General features: G+C 44.8%; 3 protein-coding genes across 3 annotated transcripts in view; 2 read left to right on the top strand and 1 right to left on the bottom strand.

The window, feature by feature from the left end:
- The window catches only part of POU2AF2 (POU class 2 homeobox associating factor 2), a gene marked incomplete at its 3' end in the record, with an annotated part of 29,038 nt that extends 26,406 nt beyond the window's left edge, over positions 1-2,632 (top strand). The window contains exons 3-4 of the mRNA XM_082660206.1: positions 740-1,038; positions 2,231-2,632. Of these exons, the coding sequence (XP_082516332.1) occupies positions 740-1,038; positions 2,231-2,632 (701 nt within the window). The remainder of the gene's footprint in view (positions 1-739; positions 1,039-2,230) is intronic.
- A 565-nt stretch (positions 2,633-3,197) lies between these two features.
- LOC309825658 (uncharacterized protein) lies at positions 3,198-13,323 on the bottom strand (the record flags this gene model as incomplete). The annotated part of the gene is made up of 5 exons (XM_082659302.1): positions 3,198-4,004; positions 4,161-4,195; positions 11,829-11,917; positions 12,645-12,901; positions 13,130-13,323. The coding sequence occupies 5 exons, from the start codon at positions 13,321-13,323 to the stop codon at positions 3,845-3,847; spliced, it is 735 nt and encodes a 244-aa protein (XP_082515428.1). The 3' UTR covers positions 3,198-3,844.
- A 370-nt stretch (positions 13,324-13,693) lies between these two features.
- On the top strand, positions 13,694-21,469 carry POU2AF3 (POU class 2 homeobox associating factor 3; the record flags this gene model as incomplete). The annotated part of the gene is made up of 4 exons (XM_082659301.1): positions 13,694-13,792; positions 17,727-17,781; positions 19,187-19,416; positions 20,808-21,469. Coding segments are annotated over 4 exons (756 nt in total), but the record flags the coding sequence as incomplete, so codon positions are not given.
- Positions 21,470-25,647: the final 4,178 nt, after the last annotated feature.

Here is a 25,647-nt window from a genome sequence, read left to right as displayed (position 1 = left end):
TCGCTTGCAGTGCCCAGGTGAGCTGAGTGAGAGACTCAACGTGGCCACAAGAGGGCAGCAAATAACACCAGACTCATCAAAGCCAGAGAACATTTTTTGTGGTCCTCTAACTTTGCTTCACAGAAGCAAAGCAAGCAGCCGTTTCTGGTGCCTAATAGGTGCAAGTCACGGCCAGCGTACAAAAAAATTAGAAGAAGAGTACTGCCTGCCTCTGATTTGGGGCGGGGTTATTGTCTCACCTTATCTAGAGATGCTGAGTCTCACATAACATGTCCCAGAAGCAGCCTCTTGCAAACGGTCCTGTATCTATGGGGACAGAGCTCAGAAGCTGTGAAAAAGATACTTCATTAGATGAAATGTAAATGCCAAGGGCTTCTTATTCTATCTCCTTAAGCCCAAAGGGATAGAATAAGCACAGCGCCTAGCACAGCACCTGGCACATTGAAGGTGCACAAGAAGTGAGAGACACTGAACAGTTACTGCTCCATCTAAAGTGAACTTATCCCCAAAGGCAGAGCGAACTTTAAATGTATGAATTATTTGGGCTGGACCAGTTAAAAGAGGTAATGCCGCTATATTTAATGCCTTTCAAGACATTTATCTATTTAAATGTTGGCCTTGGCGTCAGGCCTGCGTTGGAAATACCATTTCACACGTGGAGAGACCTGGCTGCAACAGAGATGCCTTGACTTCCTCCAAGGAAACAACTTTTGCCCATTTGTTTTCCCCTTGGCAACAGGCTCACCGGTGATGTCAGGTTACTATGGTGTCAGGAGATCCCTCCTAACCGACTCGGACTTCCACAACAGTAAACAGTTCGCAAACAATGCTTGCACCCGAACTGTGGCGAAGGACATTGCCTGCGAGTCCTCGGCAGGGCAGGGCCACCCGGCCCACCTGGACTCCTACTTCCCGGAGCTCTACGGGGACCACCGCCCCACGGCCCTGACCCCCAACAGCGACTCCCTAATCAGCGCCTCACCCCTGCCACAGCTCCTGCCGCTGCCCTTCCCCAGCGAGCCTGCACACTTCGTGCTGGTGAGTATGCAGAGGCTTAGTTTAGGGGGTCACTAACGTCGGGGCTCCCGCGGCCCTGGCCAGCCTATGTGTTTAGCAACCAGGTCTGCTGGCCCCGGAGACCCCCGGGAGGCTGCTCTGCGCCGCCCCGGGAGATGCCAGGATCCACGCCCAAGGAACCCTCCTCAAAGATCCGTGCCAGCCACGCGGCAGGAAGCTCTATCTAGGGATTTGGGCGGGGACGACTGATAAAACAGGATATATATCCATTTTGTTAATACTCTACCGATTGTGCCAGATGTTTCCCCGTTATTCCTCCCGTGCATAAGGAAAGAGCACTGAAGTTACCTCGCAGACAGCGAGGCTGTCAGCCAGGGCAGGCGCATCAGGACTCCTCTCGCCCTCCCCCTCCCTGCCTCCCCTCTCCCACGACATTTCTACCCTCTAGAACCTTGTTCTCTCGCAGTCCTTCCAGAGATGAGTTCATAAAGATGAATGAATACTAGTAAATTTCTTATACTGTAAAGCCCTCAACCACAAAGTCATGAATCTCTGGAGATAGGATTTTAGACAAAACAGGCTGTGGGAGAGTAGGAATTAACACTATTGAGTATCTACTACAGCCAGGAACTTTTATGTGCACTTGTTCATTTAATACTTGCAACAACTCAGGGTATAGTTATTAAAGCCCTATCTTACAGATGCACAAAGTGAAATACTCAGAATCAGGAAGGTAGTAAGTGGCCCAGCCATGAACTGAAGCCAAATCTTTCCAGCTCCAAGCCTATGAGGCTCTACCCCCTTGCTCACTGAGGGCAGGTAGCCTTCCTAGCCCTCTCAGAAGCCCACTGTGTAGCTTAGGGTCTACTCCTTCCAGGAGTAAATGATGAAACGCTGTCAAAATGTTCATTTTATTATCTTCACATTTAATGTTTTCTGGGGAAAGGACTCTCTCTCTCTACACACACACACACACACACACACACACACACACAATCTAATTCTAGAGTAAGAAAGGAACTAAAACTCCCACTGCTGATGTCAAACATCAGAGGGGAGAGCTGCCTGATAGGGAGGCTTTGGACAGCAGAGGGAGGACACCTAGTCTGCTTTGGAAGACATGGGCCAGCAGCACCCTATGTTGGGAAGGAAATCTTCCCACGTCAGACCATCACCTAATGACTAACCCCAGTGATATTTCCATCCTCCTCAGAGGGACTCATGGGAGCAGATGGTGCCCGAAGGCCTCGGCCAACCAGACCCCGTGCCGGCCGATGCCCTGCAGAGCTTGGCGCCCAGCACAGGCTGCCTCTCCCAGTTAGAGTCGGGGAGCACTGCCCAGCACAGGAGCTCCGGTTGGGCGGCCCCCCTAGTGGGGGTTCAGTCCTACTCTCTGCACACACTGGAGGATCTGTACCACATGCAGGGGTACCCAACCCCATCCCCCTACCCCTTCACCTCTTTCATGACAATGTCCAATGACCCACCACCCAAGGTGGGGCCCTTCTCCCCGGACGAGGGGGCAGACACCTCTGTCCTCCAGGACCCTTCTCCGTGGACCAAAGAAGATGGAAGCCTGGCATGGGGGGCATATGAGTGCCGCCGAGCTTACTGAGGATGCCAGAGGACTTCTGTGCTTTTCTTTAAGTCAGTGTCTGTATTCGCAGACTGTCGTGGTGTGGCGGCTCCTTCAGAACCGGATTTTCAGGATAAGCCATCGTGCCACCCTTTGTTAATAGATGATGATGGCATTCACTTGTGATCCTCCCCCTATAACCCCACTGAAACACACCACAACGTGAATTCAGTGTGTCAGGGACCATATTCTACTTAGACAGCCTGACAGAGGGGTCTCTGGGGGAATTTAGTAACCCATTATGTTCTGAATGTTTTGTTATCTTTGAAGTATCATTTTTAGCACTGATAGTTTTTTTTCTTAAATTACATTAAAAACTTCATGCAGATCATAAAACATACCGATTTCCCTCCAGTTTTTCTTAATTATGAACTATGTGTGTTCTTCAATAAAAGAGAATGCATAGGATATAATATAGATTAGGGTGCCTAAAACAAAACTCATTTTATATCATGTGACTTTATAAAGTGTGAAGCATTATATGCATTTATCCCCTTACGGTGACTTGCAAATAACAATAACTTGCAGGTAACAAATGTGACACCACATGTAAATGCTTTATTGTCATTAAAATGAGGTCAGGACACTATGGCTTCATAAATAACATGGTTTTGACTCTGCACTAAAGCCCAGGATGTCCAAAAATCAGGCTAATCCAAAAAACAACACAGACCAAAGACTTTCTTTGATCAATGATAGCCTTAATTAAGCTAGACATTGTCTCTCTGATGGAATAAACTGACAGTTATCAGAATGCATTAGCAAAATGGACATTCTACGATCAAATAAGAATGCATGCATTGTAAGGAAAACACAGAGAGCAGTCCCGGGCTGTCGGCAAGAAACAAGACTACAGAACACCAAGAAGCAAAGGGTCTTTGGAGAAGGACATGTTGTCAGGTCCTTTGACAACATGACCTTTGAAGAAAGACCTTGTTGATGGCTCACCGGTCAGAAATATATAGCTCTTACTATGTATAAATGAAGAAACTGACATTTGAAGCATCAGTCTATCTCATGTAAGTCTGACTGGTGTGGACTTCTTTGGCAATTAAATTCCCATAGTAATCCCCACCAAGCAGTGTGCCTCTCTGCAGGCCAAGCCCATCATAAACACCTTGCACACACTTTAACTTTGCAAAGTGTGAGTCAAGGCTCACAGGTCACACCCACAATCTTCTTCTTGTCTTCCTACCACCTTCCTTTCTTTATTCTCTTCACCACATTTTTCTGACCCATCGGGTCTCTCCTGATGCAGTGCTTTTTCCCTCCATCTCCTGGGGGTCCAAAGCCCCTCAATACAGTCTCCATCGCATCCTCTGTGACAGGGTTCCATGGTCTAGGTAGGAGTCTAGAAAGTCAAGTACAGATATTAATTCACATTTAGAAGTGAATAATTGATATTCCTCCTTGTCTAGGCCTTCAAGGGTATATATTCTGGTTGAGCAAACACAGACATAATTTGTGGAGTTCTCAAAGAAATACTTGAATAGGAGCCTTCTTTTACCTCACAACCTTCATCCCCCTCCTGGGACAGCATCCCTGGAGAAACAAACAAAGGAGCATTCGTGGTCCATAGCTGTTGGGCTGCACTCTCCCGGGTCCCCTGCCTACTCCTTCCCTCCCACCACTCCTTTTCACAACCTGATCTTTACTTTGCTCAATATTTGCTCTTCAGTGGAAGGGGACAGCTTCTACCATGGGAGAGAGCTGCCCTTCTCAAGTCTGCTGAGACTGGAGACCTTAGTCCTGGTTGCCAGCATCTTCGGTAGAGCCATCTGTCATCCAGCCTCACTCATACCTGGACGGCAGGCCCCACATCAGAAGGAAGAGATCTGGCCCTCCCTGTAGATGCAGGGTCTTCACAAGGAAGGATCTCAAAGTCACTTTTCTAGATTGGTTGTATAAATTTTATAATAATTACAGTCATCTACTGCTTACCATTTGTTACTAAGTAGCATATAACACAATAATCATAAGTTTATGTGTAAGTCATAAATATGTATTCCTATAACTTTAACTTTGGTTTAATTATAACACTAAACGTTAGGCATGCTTATTTCTCTTAGTTTGCTATTGTCTATTCACCTATTATGTTCATCTTCTCACAACCTGAGGATTCACTGGCTCTCAGATAAGTAGAGCTCAGTGACCAGTGGTGTCTACATTCTTCTCAGAGCATCCAAGCTCTTTCATAGTGTTTGGCAAATTTAATTTATAAAAAAGGAGACACACACAGGCCCATACTCTGTCTAGTATCCGTTTCAGTTCTCTAGTCTAAAGGATCAAGTGGAGTGGGGAATGGTGCTAATAATTTCCAAATGGTAAATGACTTTTAAGAATTCTATTTAGCTTGATAGTGTTGCTATATTGCATATATTTTAATTTGGTTCTGTTTTATTGTTCTGGGAATTTACAATACTTTGTAAAAAGTGAAACCAAGATATAAACTTATGCTAGGAAAATGAATTATATTTCCCTGTCCCATTTCCCATTCAAGTACTCTCTATTTCCTACCACATGCCAGGGACTAACTGCACCTTTATGTAATAATGCAGAATGCCAACATAAAGATTATACATGTTCTCCTCTCCCTCTCCTTCTCAAACCTGCTCTTCCCAGACTCACAGCTTTCCTGGGGAAGCCAGAGAAAATTTAAGTGTTCAGGTTCAAAACACCATTTCTTTCAGGTCCCTTAAGATTTAAAGTAAGCAGAGATGGTGATGTCAAATTCAAGCTAAGAAATCTCCCTAGAGGATAATGTCCAAAAAAAGTGGAAAGCAAAATTTTCCCATGTAAAAGCTAAAATATAGGCAATCCCCCCATACATCGCTAAAAACAGATACTATAGTATGTAGTTGAAACTGTTTGTACTTCTCTTACAATGTTATACAAACCCCAAAGAAAGAGAGAAGAAAACCACAGCTTTACCTCATTTACTTAATAACTGCTTTTAAATCAGCGTTATGACTTGCTACAGCTCAGTTAATAATACAATATGATGGCAAGGGGAAGACTTCAGTACTAGAGCACTGTACAGAAAATTCCACAAAGGGAAAAGAATTACTAATCCCAATAGTAAAATATATATTTACATACATACATATATATCTATATACACGTAAATATAAACGTATATAAAGGAATTACTAGTACCTCTGTGATCCATTTTTAATATGTAAATCTAAATAATACATTCACAAGAAATAAAACATCAGGTATATTTAAAGAACTGAAACAACAATTGACGTCCAAGGTTTAAGTCACATTACGTTACAGTCATTCTACCAACCACACATCAAAATTATACTCTTTCTTTATGTTCGATCATGAGGTTCTGTCTAAGGTATCCTCACTGTTCAAAACAATATTACACTGTTCATCTTACACACCATATTTGATAACTACTGACTCTCGAGAGGTTAAGTGCAAAATCGCACACTCTGGCTAAAGAGGATTCTCTAACTAAACTCATCAAGGGAAGGACAGTTCTGTGTCCTCAGCACCTGGCTTAGTGTCCAGCAAGTTGTAGGTGCTCAGTAAATCTCTGTTAAGTTGAGGGAAAATTATACCACAAAGATGAGTAACAACTTAGACCTCAACACTACGGGTGACAATTCTGATGTATAAGAAAGTCCTCACCATGCTTAGGATTTAACTTAGTCATACTCTTTGCAAATCATGACAGTACTGGCTATTGAGTTGTAGTGGTAATACATTTAAGACGACTGATTTCATATTTTTAAATGTCTTTAAGAAGGAAAATTACTGAACCTTTGAAGTAGCATAGAAAAATGTTTATCTATTCATTTCGTATCTATGTAGACTATAAATATTGCTAAGAATTCTTATAAATAAAAGTTATTCAGTGTTTGGTATTATCTCTGGTGTGATAAAAACACATATGATAAATAGATCAGGAATTAGAATCCCTAAAGATCAGGTTAAATAAATAATAAAATCTTCTATAATTATTTGTAAATGATGACACCATGTTATATTTGATCTTTGCTATAAAAGTGTCCTCTAATCATAATCTCTGATAAATGTGTGGGTTTGCAATATGTAATGTCATTGTCAGTATATTACAAGCCAAAAGGAAAAGAGAGTGAAAAAAAAAAATTTACAAGTTCCAAAAGGAAGAAAATGTGGACAAATCAAATAGTACCTAAGAATTAGCTTTTCAAATTGGGAAAATTGATAGCCATCCCTGCTAACCTTCTCTCTTAACCAAATATCTTGAGTGGATAATCTAAAAGTTTAGGGCTTAATAAATTAATTTAATCATAAATGAAATATCACTTATTTCTTAACACTGATAATATATTCACAGGCTTTTATCACAGTAATCTTTATGTTTTTGTATGTCTCAAATGTTGCATAATAAAAATGTCTTGGGAGGGTGGGAGGGAGGGAGATGCAAGAGGGAAGAGATACAGGGACATATGTATATGTATAACTGATTCATTTTGTTATAAAGCAGAAATTAACACACCATTGTAAAGCAATTATACTCCAATAAAGATGTTAAAAAAAATGTCTTAAGTAAAAGATGAACTTTTCAAGCAGAATCTGATGGTATCTTCCTAATTTAAATGATAAACTATCAAATGCTCATTCCCCATGGAAGTCTCTTAATGTAAAAACTTTGGATATATTTTATGGGAGGAGACTGACTTACCAGAAATCATTAAATAACCTTCATCTAATAGTCTTCCTGGTCATTTTCATATGGACCAAACATTCACATTGGACCCAGTAAATACTTGTTTCCTCCATGTTTTTGGAACTTGATATTTCCCACAAGGTTTGGTAACAGTGTCCCACAGTCAGAATGACAAAAGAACTTTGCATTAATGAAGAGAATTTAGAGCCACAGTCAAATTTGGAGGGAATAAACTCCCTCTTTTTCTTCTACTGAAAGTCTTTTCATATTCATGTGTCATGTGTGTCTAATTTAATAACGTCTCCTAAATATAATGTTCTGCAGTGTCATTTGCATACAAAAGCCTGCCAAAAAATTTCAGTTAAAATATTCGGTTTAAAACTTTTAAAAAAATGTATTCTATTCCCATTATGCTGGTGCTACAGGACTTTAAGAAGGCCAAGGACCAACTAAAGGGTTTCTGAGATCCGTGGCTCAGAGATTTGAAATACTATAACATATGAAGAACTAGAGAAATTACAGATGGTGAACCTTAAAAAGAGAAGGTTTGCAGTGGGGGTGGAAGGGGACATGATACCTTCTTCAGGCTTAGTCCTCTGCCTGGTCAGAGCAGATCATCAGTATATGCTTGTTGAATGAATGAATGAATGAATGAACAAATGAATGAGCTAAACAGACCTGTAATGAAGGAGCAGTGGTGTGGACATGGGACAACAGGTATTCCATGTTACTCACCAAGCAGTTGATGACAGAAAGCATGACTATCAGTCTGTATTTCTGGTGCTTGGCACCAGGCCTGGTACATAGATGGTGCTCAGCTAATACACCGCATTGGATTTTGTCTCAGCCAATTATATTTAAAGCAGTCCAATAGTGGAACAGGCGGCCTGACACACGGTGAGCTCCCACTTCCTCTGTGGGCTGGCAGCTCAGCCAAGTGGCAGAGGGAGCCTGGGCCGGACAACGACCGGCAGGGATGTTGGAAAAACACTCCAAGTCTGTCTCAGTCCCTCAAAGATCCCTTCCAACATCCAAACATCTGGATCCTATATTATATTTTGAAGCAAGTGAGCCTGTTAAAACCCACAACATTTTTTTCAGTCTTTTATTAAAAACCCGAAAGAGATGATCAGGACCTCAGGGCAGACACCTTGAAGGTGACCATGACCCTAGCAAGAAAGAAGAGTTTCCAGTCTGAGACGCACAAACTGTCATAAGCCTAATTAGCAACTTCCCCTCCCCTCCAGTCAGCCTCTTCTCGGGGTTCCGGTGACCCCAGTGTTTACAGACCACTCTCCAGTCAGTATCTGCACTGCCCCAGCCTCCCCACACACCCCGACAGTAGAGCAGACAGGACACGCTGTCCACGAGCACAGCTCTGACAAGTGGGTTTGCATGTCTCACAGGCAATATTTTCCAATGTCAGTCACAACGCACTGGTGGGTCATTAAATTATATTAGCGACTCCGAATCAACATAGATGTTTCCATGAATAGAATGAGATGGAAAAGATGGAATAGAAATTTTCAGGATATCTCTTATGCATAGGTGTACATTGTTCCATGAAAAGTTTGCTTTGTAAATATATAAATATTGTTATAGATATAGTATGTGAACATGTAAAATGAATTTCCTAGTGTGGTTTGAAGTCCGAAAAGTTTGAAAGCCTCTGCTATAAAAGATCAGGAAGACAACAATGTTAATTAAGAGTAAGGGTTTAGCATCTGATTTATCAAAGTTTGACTCCCAATCCTGCCATGTGTGTGCTCAGTAATCTTGGTCATGCCGCTCAGCCCTCTGAGCCTGTTTCCTCATCTGTGACATGGGGAAGCTATACCATACAGTGCCTGACATGCAATAAACACTCAATAAAGGACAAACTCTAAAAAGTCTATGAGGAACATCCAACTCCATGGGGCCTCAGTGCTGAGCCGGTTGTTCCAGGCCTTGTGACACACACAGCCCCACAAGGAGGGTTCACAGGACCCAATTTAAGAAGAACCCTCCCTCACCCCCGCAGGTGTGGCGTGTGGCTCTTAAATACCTGTGCTGGGGTTCTGCAATTATAGAAACAGTGGCAACGAAACTCCTTATTGTTGAGCTAAAAACTGGGGGGCTTCTTTCTCAAATCAGGGCTCAGGCCTAAGGAAACCCAGTTTTCTGAAGTTGCTGGCTAGCAACAGCACTGGAACATCCATCCCAGCAGCAGGGGCCAACGCAGAAGCCCCCAGAACTGCTGTCCTTCTTTGGGCAGAGGCTTCTGGAGGAAGGGACAAAGAGGTCTTTGCTGTCTCTACAGAGCCCGTGACTTCCAAGGAGCTCACCTCTCACTCAGCCCTGCCTGCCTTCTCCAAAGGTCAGCCAATCATCAGCACCAATTTCGATGATGTTGCCAAGGGCGCTCAATGGCCTCCTGTCATCCCTGTCCACTTCCACTGAAAGGAGAGGTTAGGAAGGAGACTAAGCCTGAAAAAATGAGACAGCACCCCAGAACATGGGAAAACAGACACACACAGAGAGCCAGGGAGAAAAACAGCAATGTAGGTAAGAAATAGAAAGCAATGATAAGAAGAGAGACAAAAAGAAAGAAACTCAGAAAAAAATAAACACAAAGGCCATAGAGGAAGATTTTTTTAAAGCAAACCAAAAAATAAGTATAAAACAAAAAGGAGGACAAAAGAGAAAAGAAGTTATGGAAGAAGTTATGAGGACAAGAGACTGTCCCTAATTCTACGCTGCTTTGCTCACTGTTCCTTCAGAAGGGGGCCGTGCCCACACATAGCAGGACAGGGAGAAAGAAATAGGGGCTCTCTGAACTCCCAGTGTCCTTCGCCTCCTCATGAGTCTGGTCCTGAGTACATCAGGGAAACTCAGGACACAGGCTCAGTGCCTTTGGAGAAAGAGGCTCCAGAAGCTGACAGATTCCAGCTGGGCTGGGGACAAACACACACCACACCTACTGCCAGGTGCCATCTCAAGTGTTCCCAGCCCTGATTCCCTCCCCCAGAGACACAACTTCAGTTGCCAAGCAACTCTGATCCATCACAGACCCTGGTGTCTTGTCACTCTTAGAGCCCCTTTCTTCCATTTCTGTGTGCTCCTTCCTGCATCCAACACATTCCAGGGCATTCGGGTATTTTTCTGGTGGCCTGAGGGGCTCAACTCCACCTTTTGCATTTCAGAGAATTCAGAGAACAAAGAACAGAGGCCTATAACCATTGCCTGTCCTGGCAACATGGAAATGTCTTGGCTTATCTGGGAAGGTAGCCCCACCCTGCCCTCTCTTGGGGGCCAGGAGAGGATTTGGCCTGGCACCCACTCCCTCTCTGGACCACTCCTGTCTTCTCAGCTTCCAAATCACACAGAAGAGGTACAGCAAGTGGTTGGAGAACTTAACCCAGCACAATCCCTGGTCATTTGTGAGGGGCTTAGGCCTGGACCAATGAAGTAGTTGACTTCATATCCCTCCCACCTCTCACCCAAAGTGTGAAGGCCTGACACAAATCCATATCCTTTCAGCTAGAATGAGCAGAAGCCAAGCTTATCATTTCTCTCAACACACGCTCCTGCAGCAAAAAGGCAGGAATGGCTCTAGAGGGATAAAGAGGAGAAAAAAGGGAACTTCATAGTGAAAAAAACACCAGCCTCAGAAACTCTCCAGAAGGTGAAGCCCCACAGGCATCCCCAGCTCTGTGGGGAGGAGCAAAGGGTCTTAACAGGCAGGCATTCTGTACTGAAACCCCAGTGTCTGGGGCACAAAGAGCGGAAGAAAGGAGAGGGAAGCCAGCACGTGGCCAGGCGGGGCCAGAAGGAGATGAGGCGCAGAGCTGAGGCCTCTGCAGGCCTCCAGCCTGCAATCTGGGCCCAGAGTGACTGACTCCTTGCCAGGCCAGACCTACTGGCTGCCATGTTCACTCCCCAAAACCTGAGATTTTCTCTTAAAACAGAGACTGAAGAGATGGAAATCAGTCAGCCCGGCCAGCCTGGCTCAGGTGGTCATGAAGGGCACCCTAAGTCACTCAAGGCTCCCAGAGCTGCCTTTGAGGCAGAAATACAGAGCATCTTTGAGGACTCCTGCTCTGTCTGTGGGAAGGTGGGCAAAATGCTCAAAATACAATAAAAGCAAGGGCCAGGCCCCAAAGGGGTCTCACCCCCTGTTTCTGTGGACTCTCTGTGGGGTGCCTGTGTGCAGGATTTCTGCAGAAGATAGTCCATTTTGTTAAGCCTTTGAATATTCAAATTGAAAGTATCGCGCAATCATTGATTGTCAAATCATGGGTTTCTAGAGGTTTTAAATACTTGGCATGAGGGGGAAAAAACTCAAACCTATACCCGAAGGTATAAAACATTAATTCTGTTTGTCTCCTGCTCCAGGAACCTGGGTGCAGCTGGATGCTTTGTGAAACTTTAAAAATGTTGCATCTCTGCCTCTCCCCCTGCACAGGAGCCCTCCTAGGCGCTGAGCCCCTGCAGCTGCAGCATCCAGCCACCAACCCAGCTTCTGCTGACCACGATGTCGGGTAACTCGGCTTCTTGTCCTGGGGTAGGGTCACGAGGGTAAGGGGCGTTTTGATCCGGGTGTATTTCCACGGCTTTTCCTGCATGGAACAGAGAGGCACAAAGTCAGGGCATGCAAGTAGGAGCCCGGGATTCGGAGAGGGCACGGGCCACGCTGTGGCCGCTCCCACTCCACGCCTGGTCCCGAGGGCAGAGGCCCACAGGTCCAGTTGGCCGCTGTGGCGTCCGCGTACCCCGGTCCACCACCGGTCCTTTCACTTGGTCATAGTTGTGACCCTTGGACTTCCCGGCGCGGACTTTGTGCGCCCAGCAGCGGCGGCGGGAGCTAGAGGCTCACGGTGAGCGTGGGACTCAAGCCGGTTGAGCCGGCCCGCGCAGAGCTGAGCCGTGGCGGCCCCTGTGCGGACCCCGGGCAGCACCCGCTGTCCGCGGGGACGCGGACGCGGCGAGGAAGTCGCAGGGAGACGCTGGACCGCGGACAGGGCGCGGCGCCCAGGCCCTGCGGGCCAGACGCGGGATTCCTTGGGTCTGGGCGACGAACACCGCGACCTCCTTTCCCGGGGAGAACCCTAGCTCCCAGGACCCGGCCCGGGGGGCTCCCAGCTGTCCTGCTGCGGTCTCCGCAGTGACCAGGCGAGGCGCTGGCGGCCCGGCCCTGTCGCCGGGCGCCCCGGCTGATCGCGCGGCCCGCCCCTCCCCGCGCGGCTCTCCCGCGCTCACTCCAGGGTCGACGTCAGGGCCGGAGTCGCTCCTGGGATCCCGCGGCCACCCCCGCCCGCAAACGCCCGCCCGGCCCGACCTACTCACCGCGGCTCCGCGGGGCCCGCCCGGGGCTGCGGCTGCCCCCGCTCCCGGCGCGCAGGACGCCCTCCCCAACGACCCCTAGGGCGCGCTCGGCCTCTCCCGCGAGCCAGGCACCCAGGCCCGGCCCCGCCAGCCCCAGGGGCGGCCCCTTCCGGAGGGCGGCCTCCGGGCCGAGTGCGCCGCTCAGCCGCACCGCACGCCTTCCCCAGCTCGCGCTTCGCGGACTCGACTCGGAGTCTTCGGGCGCCGCGGAGAAATGCCTGCCCCAGAAAGGGAGGGGGTGGGGAGAGACGGGAAGAGGAGCGAGCGGGAGCGGAGACTAAGGAGGGAGGAGGAAAAGATGGAGAGCAGGAAAGGCGAGAAAGGGGGTGAGGGAGGGAAGGCAGAAGAAAAAGACGAGAGGGAGGGAGTTCTCGGGCCTGGTCCCTTTACTGGGGTCAGTCTGGCGAGTCCCTCACCGATCCAAGGACAAGGCTGGCCAAACCCACCTGCCGGCTGCTTGCCCCAGGGCTGGCTTCCAGGCCAAGGGCACGTAGAGGTCAGAGGCTCCCCAGAAGCCACGTCTGCCCTGGCGGAGAAGGAAGGGACTCAGAACTTCCACTGGCGTGGGAGTGGGGTGGGCTATGTCAGCTGCGGCGACGCCCAGCCCCTCCTCAGCTTCTGGTCTGGGAGAGGTCTCCATCCTCTCCCAGACCAGAACCCTAGGTTCCCCTAACTTAGCCAAGGGGTGAGCTCCCCTAGACTGGTCTCCACATTCCTGAGCAGAAAAACCTGTGCTATTGGCCTAGGGATAGGGCTCAGCCTGGGGCAGGGAGCCCCACAGATTTCCATAGGTTCTGTTTCCACTGGGGCCCTGAAACCTGCCCACGGTATCTCTTCATCCTTTCGAGTTTGAGAAATTTGAGTTTCTTTCCCATCTGTCTTTTAGCGTTCTCTTTGCATTCTCCAGACCTAGAGATCTGGCCTCAGGTGCCATAGTTTATAAAGAAGCCCCCCACACCCCAGCCTGACACCCAAACCTCACACTTGACCACTGACTCGGTTGCCTTTCCCCAGAAAAACCTAAGGTGTATCAAGGTGTCCGGGTGAAGATCACAGTGAAGGAGCTGCTGCAGCAGAGAAGGGCACACCAGGCAGCCTCGGGGGGAACCGTAAGCATACACCCTTCACTTCTTCCCAACTCGTGTTCAGCTTCATTCAGCCCTGTGTCTGGGAAGGTGTAGGAGGCCACCCTAGGCCCCAGTCACCATCCCCAGGCCTGGCCTTCCATAGCTGTTCTTATAACGTCTGTGCCCACCTTCATCCCAGTTCACCACAGAAAACAACAGAGAACAGCTGGGGCATGTTGTGGAGCTCAAGATTTGGGGGAGCCCATCCCTCACTGATCATAGTTGAGTATAAGAGCATGTTGGTCCAATACAGGGAGAGAAGCAGCCAGTAGGTAAGTAGGTTGTTATTTTGTAGGAAGACAGTGTACGTGCCCTCACATACGCAAAGAAAATCTCTCCCAGAAACTTCCTTTTAGGGAGCCCTTCAAGGAGAGAATCTCCGTGGAGCATTCCCCGCCACCTCATTCTTCTGGAACCCAGCCTCTGAGGTCATTGATCTGTAAATCACCAGGCACTGAAATTTCCCAGCCGAAAGGGGCCGTGTAGCCTCAGAGGAGACAGCTTGAAATACAGAACCTCCTTAAGATGTAATGAAGCCTTGAGCAGTTCCAAGTTATCATGCGATTGATCTGGGCAGTCATAAGGGTACCCTGCCATTTTATGTACATCCTAAAGCAGAAAGTACTACCAAGAGTGCTCAGGGCAGCAGCAGAACCAAATAAACTAGGTGGGGTTATCCTCCAAGAGAGGGCAATTCATTGCCGAGAGCCCTTGATCACACAGTTGCCTTTGGGTTGGTTTGAGTGTGAATGTCGGATATGAAGGACAGAGCCCATATTGCCAGTGGTAAGACTGGTCCTGTCTCCAGCTTACTGGCATCTGTCGCACAACAGTTTTTGTGTCCAGTGCTGTTTGTGTGCAATGCCCGACTTCATGAAACTGGGCCTTTTCGGGAAGAGGCAGATGCGGTAGGGGTGATCAACACAAGTTTTAGAACCAATGGACTGGGTTCAGACCTCAGCTCCTCCATGGCGTGAAGCCTCGAGCAAGTTACTCAGTCTCAGTTTCCTCATCTTTAAACTGGAGATAATGGGATTTTGTGAAGATTAAATGAGTCACTGCACATAAGCACTTAGAAGAGTGCTTTCCACTTAGAAAGTGCTCAATACATGTTAACTATCATTATTATTATTTCCAAAAAGCAGCTAAAATAAAAGTACAACCAGGGATTGAAAGCCAGCTCTTCAGTAATGTTCATTCACACCCTTTGCTCAGAGTTTTAGAGTTCTGGTGTGAGCTTGCTGTGATATGGCACGTACAGCACAAATTTTACATTTTCTGGATGTAAAGTCAGTACCTCCACGTGTAGAATTTCAGCTAACACCATAAAACTTCCTTCCATTTGTACAGGGTTTCCCAGTGGTTCTTTTAAAGCACTTTTGCACACTCACTATTTCTTTTAATTCTTATGACAACCAGGGGAGGTAAGTAGATCGGGGATCTGTATGCCTCTGTTACGTCTAAAGGTCAAAGCCTTACAGTCACTAATGGTAGAGCAAAAAGTGGGACTATGATCTTCTTGTTCTTAATATTTAAAGAAACTTCCCACCCAATGGCTCTTAAAATTCATCTTTCTGCAGATCCAGCTGTGCTGAGCAGGAGTCTGATAGCCTCAACCATCAACCCCTTCAGTTCAGAGATTATTACAAAATTAATAAAACCAGGAGCAAGGGAACTGCGAAATACTGCTGGTGCCAAAAAAAAATCATCAAGACGTTCCTAACAAAATGTAATCTTTTGTTAAGGAGCTTTGGTACCTGGTAGAATTCTGCTCCAGCTGCAACCTGCACTGCAGTTGCCCACTTGTACATGGCAATTTTATTACTCTTGGCCTCTTACAGGTTGGTTTGGCCACTGTTCCCCTGTTAGCTAGCTGCTGGAAGGAAGGCAAGGCTGAAACATTGCACTTGTGTATCTGACCAGTATCTGTTCCCTGGAGCAGTCTGACTTATCTGAATTTTCTGAATTCCTCCCTGAGAAATAATCAAGCAGTACTTCTGAGCCAGTGCCTTTCAGGAACATGCAGAACAAAGCCAGCCCTACTTTGCTTTCTGGAAGATTTTATCCACCCAGATCCTCACAGACATGGAGGAGTAACACAGAGTTGATTTAGTTATGATAGCCAAATGTAAAATCTCTCACTGGGCACCATCAGAAGGATCTAGGATTCTAGGAGAGCTGTGAGGTATACTCAGTAGGCAGCAATGGCAGGTAACAGGGCATGGTGTATGCCTGCTTCTGGTTTAAGAGAGATCCATCTCCAATTTGTTCAGTGCTTTAAGGATACCTCTGGGAAGCGCTAAGCCAAGGAAAGAGTTAACTTTATCAAATATATAAAGCAGGAAGAAATGTATCGTAATTTGCTATAAAGTCAGAGTAGAATCCACAGTTTGAAATTTTAAGAAGGCAATCCTGAATGGAAGTTATAGATTGAGACAAACATTAGGGTCTCAATGCCAGGAGAAACATGTGTATGCCAGATTTGTCAGTTTGATTAAAAAACTTACTTCGGCCAGATCAATTTACAAACAGCCCTACACACATACACGCATGCACACACAACTCTTTTACCTTTAGGATAAAGAGAAACTGGAGTTAGTACTTATCAAAAGGCATAATTTACCCTTTTTTTTACCATTAATTTTTTTTAAACAGCCTTGATGTATTTTTATAAATTGTAGATTGTGGATTTTTGTGCCGTTTGAAATCTAAGAGAGGGGAGACTTTGTATTCTTGCAGCAAAGTAGAAAGTGAACCCATGACTAGAAAGATAATATCAAGTAGGGTATTGTAAACATACCTGAGGGAGATAACCTGGGGAGGCCTACAAACAGAGCATTCGAGGGGGAAGGGGGTTAACCAGAGCTCTACATTGAAGCCGAGTTTTTAAAACCCACTCCTTGCAAGGGCTTGAGCTTAAGCTGCAGCCAAATATTTGCATAAAGAACTGGTGAGGGATTCCAACTTCCTGGTTCATGATATTACAGCATGGATCGTTTTCAAAATTAACACCACCTCCTGTTTCAGCAGCGGCTGACTGTGCAGGCTCCCAGCGGCTCAGTGTACAGGAGTGAGTATACCCTGTAAACCAGGAGAGAGGCATGTTGAGCTCTGCTTCCCAGCACAGATTCTCAGAGCAAGGCTGGTCCCTTTAAACTTTAAAGCCACCACCTGAAATCTAAAAAAAAAAAGAAGTCCTAAATTACTCAGTTAGTACAATTATCAATTTAACTGGAAGACACAGGCTGCTTTACTTTGAATAGTTAAAAGGAACAGTCTCATAAACTTCAGGTATTTAACTATCGTAGTGAAAAAAAGCAACTTTTATAGAAAGTAGTAAAAAGCATACCGAGAGGTGAAATATTTCCCAGCCATTAACTAGAATGTAGATAGGCTCCAGTTCACTGACTACAACTTTAAGAAAATAGTCTCTATTTTAATATTTCATAGCTAGGAAGAACATGTGACTATTTTTAGCTATCCAGGATTAAGCTGCCAGATAGTATATGAAATTTTTGAGGAAAATGATTGACTAAGTTACGGACAGTTGGGATTAAATAAATGTTAATCCTTATTTATTTTAAATTAAATAGTTTAATAGAAAGGCTATTTACTGTGTTTTCTTGCACTGTTCATTTATGTCATATAAAAATCATTTAAATTAATTTTTATCAAAATTAACAACCTGTATAATTTAAGTGGGAGATATTAGAAAATAATCCCCAAGCAAAAATGAAAGTTGAATCCAAAGAAGATATAACATTGGTTGTATTTCACAACAGTGAGTTTTTTTCAGAAGAAAGAATCTGGCTTACCTTAAGCAGAAGGCAACACAGCTCACGTCAAAATGTCTTAGATTTCCCTTTAAAGAACTTTTATTTCACTTTGCTTTGTGGTCATCTTCTTGCTTTGGCAGCTGTCCGGAGGCAACAGTGTCCACCTTTCAGACCCAGTCCCACCATCTTCTGCAGGTCAGTAAAGCCAGCCTTACAATTCCCTCAAAAACTCTTCCAAAAGTCCATCTCGAAAGGCTTTCAGTACTTGATTCAGGGGTTAGGATAGGCACCACCATTTAATTGGAATCCAACCAATCAGAAGGTGAAAAAAGGCATGGTGACTCCAAATACAAGCCCAGCAAGGAAACAAGTGCAACATTTTGTCCTCATTTCTGAACTGTCTATTCCCTGCTACCTACTCTGCTCCAAGAGCTTGTTCCTCACATTAGTTCCAGGTCCTTGTCTCCAAGTAACTAAACCTGATTAAAAGATCAGAACTGTTTTCAGAAACCTGTTATCTTTTTTAGTGTACTATTAGATGGAATACAGAACATCCCGAGGTCCTAGAATAATGCCTTTGCTCTTGTTTCGCTTAGTTTCTAGCCAACAGGGGCTTCCCTCCCCTCCTTTTCTCTCTTCCCAGAAAGCAGTTCAAACAAGTGTAAGTTTTCTCAGCCCATTACGAATAACTCTATTACATAAACACTCCTACCTATGCCACTCAACGGCTCAGAGTTTAAGGAGGTCATATATAAGGAAACCAGTGCTATGGGAGCTCCCCACTGAATGTGCCACTTAACCTTAAAGGAGCCTCGAGACTTCAAAAACTCCAGTGTTCTGTCGTTCCTCTGATGGACACACTCTAAACCTATCTTCTATGAGCATTTAAGGGTAATAATCAGAAATGGGGCCTATTAATACTGAAATGGAAAAGGGAGGGGTTTCAGAACTATTCTTGTTTGGTATTTAACATATTAATTCCATGATCATGTGTAACATGTTCACTAAGGAAACATTTTGCTTTTTGTAATATAAAATGAGCAATACTAATCTGTAGACATTCCTGGTTTCTCTATTTGTAATATGCATTGCCATTTGTAATACTCCTCAAAATTTAAGTTACTGAGTAAGTGTGAAAACTTTTGGAAAGCAATTAACCCTAGATCAAGAGAATTATTTCCCATGGCATCAGAAGTTTTCTTAAAGTCTCAAACAACACTACAAGTTACTTCTGAGAGATGAGGATCACTTGGACTGCAGATAGGGGTGGGGTGTTGGTGCTTTATAGTCTAGGAGAGTGGACAGGGGAAGTTTGAGCTTGACTGTGACAGTTGGACAGAAATGGGATCACCATTGTTTTCTTTTGCCCAGGCCGCATTTACAGCCAGTTTCCACATTATTAACCAGATTCATTTCAGTGGACTTGAATTCTCTAAGGCAACTAAAAAATCCAGATTGCCTGCCGGCTTACTTTTCTCGAACTTCTTAAGCCCCCTTTCCCCCTAGAGGTAGTAAATATTCAGAATAAAGAACAGAACTCCATTCAAATCTGTAAGTGCAATTTTTAAACAAAAATCTCTCCTTTTCCTTTTTCTTCTAGGACAGTATTTTGAGCCTGAACCAATTCCTTCCACACCCAATTATTTCCAACCCCGAGAATTTTCCAGTTGTGTTTCTTGTGAAGAAAATCCAGGCTTCCTCGACCAGATATTTGATTCCTACCTTCAGACAGAGACACACCCGGACCCTTCGCCCAGTTCCATGCAAAGTACTCCACACTATTTCCCAGACAGCTTCCAGCCTGCCCCTTTCTGCTTTAACCAGAGCCTGGTAATTTATCTCTGTTCTTTACAAAACCTATTATTGTTTACTATGGGGCAGAGAGTTTGTATCATCTCGTGAGAAATCATAAAAACACTATCAACAAGAAAATCATCCAGGAAACAAGCAAAGAACCATTTAAAACTCAATGGAGGTAGAAATAGCCACACACTGAAGGGCAAAATCCTTTGGATACACACGTAATTATGATTTCCCAAGTCGGCTACGCCCAAGTACTTTTGGTGTGTGGCCATAAAAAGAGGTTTCCCGGCAATACTCGTTTAATGTCTTTAAACTGTAAAGTTCAGAAATCTACTCATTGGAAATTACGGATTTAAACAATGGCCCTTGGATTTTTGAGTTCTAGAAATTAGAATTAAGGCTGTTTCAACACAGTACAAACTGTCATCTGATAAGGGATTTTTTTGTTTTATTCTGGCATTGAATTGGCTCTACTAACTGGTTGTTTTGGTCTGGTACAGGCACAAGAACTCATTTGGGTCTGAGATGGTTGGTAAAAAAATGAAGTCCTAATAGTTGAAAACATTTGGATTGTCTGTTCTTCATGGACCTCAAATGTTTGAAAATGTGTTACCACTTAAAATGGAAATAAGGTGTCCATTGGTAGATACCAGTTGTTGAAGATGTCTTTTAGATACTCATATAGTTTTTTTTAAACCTTAGAAAGTAGTTTTTTAATGTAAATACTTTTTTCTTTTGGTTTGTCAAAAGTCCGTGTAGGTATCTGACTAAATTTTAAAGGGATAAGAAATTAACTCCACAGGATATGCACACAGGGCCCCAGTCATTCACTTCTCTTCCAGCTTCCAAGTTAGGCTTTCTCAGTAACAACTGTGAACCTGCTTAAGAGGAAGAAGAAAGTACCTTTCTCTGCAGGGGTCAAGACTTTAGCGCCTGTAACAGTAGTTTCGAGTCTTGGAGTCTCCCAGACACTGGCTCATTGAGGATCTCGGTTCTACCTGTGTATGTTCACCTTGTTCTCCACAGTCAAGGGTGTGGAGAACATCCAGGGTGCCACCTGCAGCTTCTATGGTGGCACACAGCAGGATTTGATGCGCAGGTGATGAAGCACAATGGGATTTTGTGGTTTAAGAACAAAGCACGCTCTAAAGTATGCTTATAACAAAGAAAGCCAGTGAAGCAAGGCAATTTATTGTTGGGAAAGAAATAGGTAAGTATAGAATGCGGTGTCATGAAATCACGCCAGCCAGCAAATAAAATTACTTCTGCAGACTTGGGTTGGGTTGGGTGTTTTGTTATGCTTTTCTTTTTTTTTCCCCCTAATGTTCTTCCTCTGAGTTACTAAATCTACTCTATTCAGTTCTTTTAATTCTGTCTAATTTATCAAGCTTTTTGTTCCTTGGTTTTCATCTCTCTAGACCCCAGGATGGCCTTCGGATTCCTCCACTCTCTCTGGTTCCTTAGACTACAGTTACTCTCCTGCTCAGCTGCCTTCATATACTCCGGAGAATTACACCTCTCCCCCTTCTCTGGACACCAGAAACTGTGGCTACCCCTCGGAAGACTACTCCTACCCTCACCTGCCCTCACACACCCAGTACAACTGCTTCTCCTCTGCCACCGCCTCTGTCTGCTGCTGTGCGTCCTGCGAGGCAGAACACTTGGACACCTTCAGAGCTTCAGAGTGTTTTTCTTACCCCAGCACAGACTATGTGAACTTCACTCCCTCAGCAGCAGCAAGCAGTGATTTCTGTAGGAGGGAAACAAACTGGGACATCTGCTATAGTTAATAGAAATCACATTAGTTTGGAACATGGCATGCATACATCTATTTTTTTACCACCTCTAGATGACAACTTAAAATATGCAACCTGCTAACAAAATATCACAGGCGCAGTTTACATGTCACCATTTTCGATTTTCTAACACTAATTTAGGCATTAATATGAAATTCAGACCCAGTCATAGTGCCACTCCTACTTTGTACGCTTACAGTTAAAATTGTTGTAGGGAATATTCGTTTTACTTTCTGTGTAATGAACAAATTATAATTTTTTAACTAATAAATAATTTTGTATTATTAAAAGTTGGCTTTTTTTTTTATTTTCCAATACTCATTCCCCAGTTGATTTGAGTAATATCAACTAATTCTGGAAATCACTAATTACTCTTCAGTATTTAATCTCACTTGTTCATGGATTGAAAATTATTTTAATATCATGAGGTGCCTTGGCTCCTATGGAGACAGAGGGTAGACACAGCTATGATGGCTGGAGAGGGACAGTCAGCCTCACCGTTAGATGAGAGTGTACGTCTTGGGGCAACATCAGAGAAAGACATTTATGAATCATTAGTTTCTCATATCTATCAGTAGTCAGTGGAAGGTTAATATGACCAAAAAACACATCTTACCTACAGCACTGTTAACCTGTAGATATTTCATTTCCAAAATCCTTTTTTGTAAACTTTCGGGGCAAATACTTGATCTTTCTCTTGAGAGCTACCATGCAGTTGATGTACCAAAAAGGTTAGAATTCTTTGTTACCTTCTATTTCTGAATTTTTGCTTTAGGTCTTTAAATAGGCATCACTCGTGTTTACAGATTGATTTGTAGGATTGACCATGTTGTTTACAACTGAACTTCCTCTGATTGATCTATTTGAACAAGGCCAACTGTCTTTCAAGCTGAAGAGGAGTTACTTAAGCCATCTGTGCTAGACTATACTGTTAAATCCTGTTTGCAGAGGGCATTAAGGCCCAGGACTTCATCCCTGCTGTGAGGTCTGGGGGACATTTTCCTCGTCTTGAGGTTCAGCACAATGGCAGCAGTACTGGTACCATTGGTACTGGCCACAGCTACCATTTTCTGAGCCCTTCCTGTGTGCCAGAATTGTCTAAGGGTTTTCTCACACATTTAATTCTCTCATTTAATCTTCGCAACAACATTGATAGCAAAATGAGGAGTCTGAGGCTCAGAGAAGTTGTCACCTGCCCAATGTCACCCAGCCAATAAGTGCCTGAACTTGGGTCTGAAAAACACCAAGTGGTGCTTCCTACTCTCCACTGGTGAAAAGTTTGTCACCATTTGTGAAAGACTGTGCAGGAACCTGTGGAATCATCCTCCATTAAACCCCTGTACACACAAAGCTGTGTTCCCAGCTGACCACCACCAATAGTCAGAGCTCCCCAGACGGGTCGAGCTGTCCACAGGATACAAAGATGCCGAGCACAAGAGCTGCTAGAGTCCCCCACTCTGGGGACTGAGGGGAAGAAGGTGACAAACTGCTACCTCAGTGGGTTTCTTTTGATCAGGAGACAGATTTGCTTTCAAATTGACACCGTAAAATTGTCCCCTCACTGGGGACTCTGCTAAGGCTTGGGCAAACAAGACGAGTTACAACCTGCCTCATGGAATAGATATGCCAGGGGAACAGAACAATTACTGCCTTTCTGAGACACCAATAAAACTAAATTTTTAATAGTTTCGAACTAAACTGAAACTGGCCTGTTGTCAACAAACGTCTGTTCACACAACCCAAAGCCCTTGCATGCCCTGCACCCCACCCCCAGCAGCTGTCCCAAAGGGACAGAGAGCAGAGAACCCACAGATGTCCAGTGGTTGGCACCAAAATCTCTCTTTCCTGGATGCCATTCTTTTTTTTTTATTCCCCACTTCTATCCTCTGCCTTCTGAATCGGTGATCTTGCAGCTCTAACAAACAGAGAGCGCTTCCTACCTCCCTGTTTCTTGTTCTTTTCTTCACATGCCCCTGAGGTTTTCCCTAAATCTGGCATGGAAAAAGATTCATTTAAAAATGTGAGACAAGAGCTAATATCGCTACTGTGCATTACGACGAATATCTCCAACCTTAAAATGGTCTTTAAGACCTTTGCAGAAATTTGGGGCAACAGATCACCTGGCACATGACAAAGTCTGTCACAGCCCACCCAGTCTCTTACCCACTGCAGCTCACACAACAGCTCAGGAGCCCCGCAGCAGCAGTGGGACAACCTAGAAGGCTTCTCATCAACAGATGCCTGGGAAGCTGGGTAAAATACAGGTGCCTACACCTCAGTGTGAGAAAGCATGATCAGTAAGCCAGTGGTGAGGCCCAGGCATTGCATTTTTAATGTACCTAAGTTGATTCTGAAAAACACTTGAAAAACACTGATGTATTCAATGTCTGGATTGTTCCCTTGTAGAACCTAGAAGCACAATAATAATAGCTTACATGGACTAAGCTCTTTCTATGGGCCAGTGACGTGAGCATTATCTCGTTTAATCTTCAAACAAGCACACCCGATAGATACTATTATGGTTCTCATTTTTCTCAATGATAAAACTGCTGCTTTGAGAGATTAAATGGCTTGCCTGAGGTCACACAACCTATAAATCGGGATCACAGTTCTCCGATTCAGGTTACCTGATGCCACAGTCAGAACTTCCAATAGTCTCAGTGTACTTTTCATGCATTAGACCTGGAGACATAATCTATTTGGAACTTGATCTTTTGCCTTAAAAGTCATATATGCATCTGTACATGTATATCTGTAGCCAGTTCCTCACACCTCAGAGGCATTTAATAAGATTACAAATGGAAATTTAAATGAATGAATCATTTTGTTATTCAGAACCATTAGAGAGATCAATAGAACAAAATATCAAGTGCTTACTGTGTGCAAGACGGATTACATGCCTTCAAAATCCAGTCAAATGTTTAAAAGAGGGTGTGATTTTAAAAATCTTAAACGGGGAGGATGGGCGTGGACTGATTTTCAAATTCTTGGGAAATTTACATTAGGGGTCAAGCCTTGAAGCCTGAGAGAGATAAGACGAGACAAAGTTGAAAGCAGTAAACCTTTGGAAACTATTACCTCAAGCAATGGGCCAGAGCAGTGACATTTGGCAGCTTGCCTAAGACTGCAGGTGGACATCAGAAAGCAAGGCACAGATAAGGATAACTGGAATGATGGGGCCGGGGCAGGAACGGGGAGGGAGGTGGTGCAGTGCTACTGTTTGATAGAAATTGTTTTTTAAAATCATTATTCATTCCAGAAAGATGAAGGCTACAATGAGTTCGAATCAAAGCCAATGAAAACTCTGACTATAATAGACTAAAATAAACACAGACTTACAATCGTTTCTAAATCCTCAAACCCTCTGTGATGCCTGCACAATGGTGGCAGGGCTGCTCAGGAAAATTAACCCTCACACTGCCTCCCTTCCTCTCACAGCTAAGGGGATGGGGATGCCCTGCCTAAGAAACAAGATTTGGTCCCGGGTGGGGGGTATCACAAAGCCCGAGTGACTAGATTTTAGTGTGGCAACGGAGGGGGGATTCGGGACTAGGTGGCTCCGTGCTTTCAAAGGCAGGGAAAGTAGACCCATTTCTTCTGCTCCAACAGGCCTCTGGGCAAGATGTAGGAGCTGGAAGATGAACAAATCTGAGTGGACACAGCTCTGCACAGTAATGAAGCTTCAAACTCATTGAGGGCAGGAATCTGCATCCATTTAGAAAACAGTTTCTCTTGCTTAATATAGATAAATAACATGCAGTTGGGTCCTGGAAAATGTGTGTGTGTGTGTGTGTGTGTGTGAGAGAGAGAGAGAGAGAGAGAGAGAGAGAGAGAGAGAGACATTCATTCATTGCCACCTGGGTGATCAGCAGGAAAGAAGAGATATTCACTTTTAACCTGTCAGGACTAAACCTGTCAAAGCTCACACGGGGCTGTCCTATCGAGGCCCACTTCCCTCCCTCCATGTAATTCATAGTTGGATAAGCCAGATTTTGAGAAGAGCTCTGCTGGGGGCTACTCAAGTCCTAGGATTGCTCTGATGACCAGAAGAGATCAATTTGTGGGTAGGTGACACTTTTCCTAAAGGTGGGTAGGGTAACAATTTCACTGTGGTTGTGAAAAGAAGGGAGTGTTCTCTGAAAAGACAGTTTGTCAGAGGGCAGAGGACCTCGCATAAGAACAGGGGCACATCCTTAATTGGGCTCCCCGTGAGAGGTTTAAGTTTGACGTGGTTTTCTTTCAGACGGTGAGCACAGTGCCATTCAGCATTATGTCTGAATCCTCCCCTTCCCACATTATAATTCTTACTGGTTACCCCCCACTGGCTCAGGAAAGTCTGGTTCCCCATAGGGCTTTGGGTGGAAGTCCAGAGAATAAAGTGAAGAGACTTTAAAGGGAAGCCTGCCCGATTCACCCCTATCTGCTGAGACCCGTGCGGAGTTGGCAGCATCTAATGCGGGGG

The sequence above is a fragment of the Grampus griseus genome (genome assembly GCF_964374135.1).
Source record: "Grampus griseus genome assembly, chromosome: 8".
NCBI lineage: Eukaryota > Metazoa > Chordata > Mammalia > Artiodactyla > Delphinidae > Grampus > Grampus griseus.
This window is presented reverse-complemented; position numbering and strand designations above follow the sequence as displayed.